The sequence below is a fragment of the Grammomys surdaster genome, unplaced genomic scaffold (genome assembly GCF_004785775.1).
Source record: "Grammomys surdaster isolate TR1022 unplaced genomic scaffold, NIH_TR_1.0 125861, whole genome shotgun sequence".
Taxonomy (NCBI): domain Eukaryota; kingdom Metazoa; phylum Chordata; class Mammalia; order Rodentia; family Muridae; genus Grammomys; species Grammomys surdaster.
This window is the reverse complement of record NW_021620687.1, coordinates 29,526-34,024: the sequence shown is the minus strand read 5'-3', so window position 1 is coordinate 34,024 and position 4,499 is coordinate 29,526. Positions and strand designations below refer to the sequence as shown.

General features: G+C 46.5%; 1 protein-coding gene across 1 annotated transcript in view; it reads right to left on the bottom strand.

Moving 5' to 3' along the window:
- LOC114640986 (amiloride-sensitive amine oxidase [copper-containing]-like) overlaps positions 1 to 2,775 on the bottom strand; it is a 13,240-nt gene extending 10,465 nt beyond the window's left edge. The window contains exon 1 of the mRNA XM_028790093.1: positions 2,715 to 2,775. Coding sequence (XP_028645926.1) covers positions 2,715 to 2,775 — 61 coding nt within the window. The remainder of the gene's footprint in view (positions 1 to 2,714) is intronic.
- Between the last annotated feature and the right edge of the window lie 1,724 nt (positions 2,776 to 4,499).

Here is a 4,499-nt window from a genome sequence, read left to right as displayed (position 1 = left end):
GAGAGGAGAGGAGAGGAGAGGAGAGGAGAGGAGAGGAGAGGAGAGGACCTGGGTGTTTCCCCTTTCAAGCCAGCACCAAAGAGCATTTTTGCTCTGTGTCTCACTGTTTTCCTATTTCATAAGCTTCCTATGCTCCCTTCAGCAGAAGACAGAACTGGGGTCCCCAAGTACCTATATCTGGTCCCCAAACTGTCCAGGCTGCTGTGTATGTACTGGATGATAATCTCTTCTATCTTTCAAAGTCTTAGGTCTCTCTTACCTACAGACACACCCTCCTTTTGCCCTTCAACTGGGTTTTCTCAATTGAGAATTTCTCTTTTTAGCAAGAGGTACCATGACTCATGGCAGCCCAAAGCTAGGTCTTCAAGAGCTAAAAACATGGTTATGTCCTGGTGCAGCAGAGGGGTGTACTGATACCAGGGCTACCTTCTGATGGAACAAATTACCTTTTCAGGGAAAATATTTTAAAGTTTAGTGTAGACTTTCAAAATTCAGTTCCTGGGCTCATGTCCTGATAAACCACAAAATAAGTACCCCCGCCCCCAGCACTGGTTGTGAGCCTTGTCACAGATGACAGCTCTGTATAATCAGGAAGTCACAGTATTGGAAGGAAGTCTGGAGTTCTTGTTTCTGTTTTCTTCAGCCTAAGGGCCCAGAGTAGACAAGCACACAACCGTATCTGCTTTTTTAGGTTGCTCAGAACAGTTTTTACACGTCTTGGGTGAGATCTCCTCAGCATATGTATGTGATGTATGTGTGTATAAGAGTACATGTGTGCATTGCATGTGTGTGTATCTGTGTGCATGCATGTGTGTGTGTCTGTGTGCATTGCATGTGTGTGTCTGTGTGCATTGCATGTGTGTGTGTCTGTGTGCATTGCATGTGTGTGTATCTGTGTGCATTGCATGTGTATGTATCTGTGTGCATTGCATGTGTGTGTATCTGTGTGCATTGCATGTGTGTGTGTATTTGAGTGTGCATGTGTGTGTGTGTGTGTGTATGTGTGTGTGCATTCCCATGGTGGTCAGAGGTGGATATGGGGTGTGTACTTGGGTCTCACTGAGTCTGACAAATGGGATGGCCACTGAGCTCCTGGGATCCATCTGTTTGCTCTCTCTCCTAGCAGAGCAGTTGCAAACATTTGGTTCAGCACACAATTTCTCATGAGTAGTTGATGGATTTGTGAACGCAGGTCCTCATGCTTGCCTGGCAAACGCATCACTGACTGAGGCAGTATCTTGATCCTAGCACTGCTGTTTTCAGGGTTATGTCCAAGAGTGTCCTTTTCCTGTCAGCCCTGGAGGACACCTAGATGCCTTCTACCTTATGCTCCCAGAAAGATGGCTTTTTATTCCAATCTCATCTCATACAAAAGTTAGTTCACTGTATATGTTATTCTCTGTCATCTTTTCTCCTACTTAATGAATCTTCAGGGTTCCACAGAGTAACCTAATTTATGCTCTCTTTATCACCTGACACTACGGTACAGTTGGGCCCTAGCTTGTAGAATTGCTACATACAGATGGGAGTCAGTTGTCTACAAACTATTGCTGTTATAGATAATAATAGTGCAAAAAAAACGAGTTAGCGTAGTCTTTCTTGTGTTTCTAGAGAGCTCCTGCGGGGAACCCTGGACATTGGATTAGTAGTCAAAGTATGAAGATGTTGGTACTTTGTTAGATTTCCCCATAGCAGCTTCCTGAGGGAGACCCATCACTCAAGTGGGACAGTTCCCCAACAGTCACACTGAGAGGAAGCTGAAAGCCTCAGGTATTTAAGAGATCTGATATGGAATTTCATGTTGCAGAGGGTTTTCGTTGTCCTGGTCATGGGGGTCATTTTTGAGTGTAGTAGACAAACATGGGTGAAACCCACAGAAACTCATCAGAGTCTGTGGCCCACACCCTTTCCCTTGCTGCTAAAAAGCTGCATATTTGGGTGGAAGCTGAAGAATTTATTGTTTGCCCTTGTGGGGTTCTGGGGTTCTTAGACAGGATCTGGGCTAGACTCTTCATATAGGATTGTAGGTTCCATGTTGCTTAAAGGAAGAGCATCAGGCAGACCCTGTCTTCAGGGATCCATTGACTGACTTAATTGTAGCCATTTTATGTGGGTATTATGGGATGCCATAGAAGTTCAAGGACCAGAGGGTGGAGCCCATAGAGTCCCAGATGTGGCCAAGTTGTGGACACTCTCAGAATGGGACTTATACAAGAAATTCATTGTCACTCAGGCTACCAAATCCTGTGGGAGAAACAGAACATCAGTGGGCAGGGCAGTGCTGAGTACTAACTCCTGAGATACTCTGGCTTGGATAATTTTTATGTATTGCTACAAACTCGCCAAGATGTCCCCTGCCCCATTTATAAAGGGTAGGCCTGTCTCTCATGACATCTGAAGTTTCCCTTCACACTTTAGGCCAGGAAGAGGTCCAGGAAGAGGCTAGTGACAAAGCCGAAGGTGGACAGGGAGGCTAGGTCAGTTCCTTATCTACAGTGTTGTCATTCTCAGGGCTCTCAAACAGCACAGCAGGATCCCAGGAATGGTTCTGGTTGTATAGATTGACTACTGGTCTGCTCAGACTCATGGTACTTGGTCACCACTGGGAAGAACCTGAAGGCAGAGAAGAAGCCAGGGTACCTGAGCAGTCTCAGGAGACACCCTTAGGGCTGAAGATGGGGAAGTTGCTGCTGCCATGAATAAACTGTGATTACCTCCTAGCAGTGTGCTGGACTGCTTAGCAGCATCCAAGGGCCTGGAGCTCTTTGAGTTCATCCTCTTCTTCCTGTGTGCATGTCAACACACAGATATATGGCCTCAAAAGTGAAGCATGGGCAGACACAGGAAATCACAGGAGAGTGTCCAGCATTTCCTCCTCAGATTCTTTGACTCTACCCACCTGCTGAGATTGCAGCCTACTATTGTTGTGACAGAAGGGGGTCTGATTACCCCTGGAGTGAATTCGTAGGTGGTAGATATGGCTGTGACTTCAGATGTCCTTTTAGGGCTCCTAAAGGATGGGTAGTGGGGCAGAGTTGGTCCAAAGCAGAAGATAGCCTGATGTTGTATGGGTGTGAGCTGGGCTCCATAGCACCTTCTGCTTTCAGAAGGTGATGTTTTTCCTGCTTGCTCTGCAGTTTCTTGAAGCTGTCCCTAGTGCCTATAGGGATGAAGATGGAAGGAGGGTGAGAATCAAGGTTTGGAACAGACATTCCTTCCCTTTGACATGTGATAAAGAGCATAGCCCACATCTATACTCAGTCCACGAGGAAGGGGTGCTGGGCCCATGAACTTGCTTAGCAGGGTGGTCATGGAGAGTAAGTAAACAAAACCCAGTAGCGCTAGAGAACAAGCCATTGCAGTCATGGGGACTTCGGACCTCAGTTTCAATGTGATTCAGGCTGGGGTGTGCAGCTTTAGTACAGCTGTTTGCTGTCGTTTTAACTTTGAAGAAAGGGCAGCTCATGTTTTTGCAGGCTTGAGGTCTATCATCCGGGCTGATGGGCCATACTGATTTTAACGGCTGAATGGCACCCACCTTGTCCTGGCGACCTTGCTCTGTTATGAGATTTGATGTCCTTGCTTGTTCTTTGGGGTAAGGCCAGTGTGAACACCACAGATTTCTGGGAGACTTTGGTTCCTGCATACATAATGGGTCACCGCCAACAGTCATGGTGTTCCTACATACTGATTTGTCTTCCATGATGGTAAATTCCCTACCCATGACATTGTTCTACAAAGGAGCAGCCTTGTACTTGTTGCTGGTGCCAGAAAGTTTTGTCTGATATCAAAGTCCCACTCAAAGATTTCTCTAGGTCTTTGCACTTTTCACCGTGTAGATAGGGGTGTGGTCTAAAGGCCTGGCCTATGGCTTGGGTCTGTGAGTGTGTGGAAGGACTCTGAGAGGACCTTGCTGTCATAGGTAATAATTGTCTTGGGGTCCCCAGATTGGAAGCTCTTAGAAGACATCTGGAGATAGAGACACAGTAAACAGCTCAGGGGTCTGTCGCTGGGCCTGTTCCAGGATGTGACCAGCAGTGGGCACAGAGGAGGAACTAGGCAAAGGGAAGTATAGATGCTCATTAGGAACATGAGGATGGGATTTGACTACAGAACCCAAGTATTATAGACACTCTATGATTTTGCATTTCTGAGTGTTTATCTTGTGTGAACTCCATTCACAAGTGTCAAAATACAACCTATTTGTTCACAAGAGGCCCAGCTTTCATTGTAGATCCTTTTGACCAGTTAAAAGATTTCACGTCAGCTCTCTGTACCAAATTCAGAATCAGACCTGTACCTCTGGTCAAAGTTGGCTAGACCCATAGCCCACAAAAGGACTTTCTGCCTTTGTCCTGGACCTGACTCTTTTCCCCTTCACTGTCCTGTCCAGCAGGACATTAAACAGGGGTCCGGGGAGGTCACCTGAAAGAGAGCGGGGGTGGGGGGGAGCAGGCAAAGATAAAAGGAATGACGACCTGTCTATAATCTGATCAGAT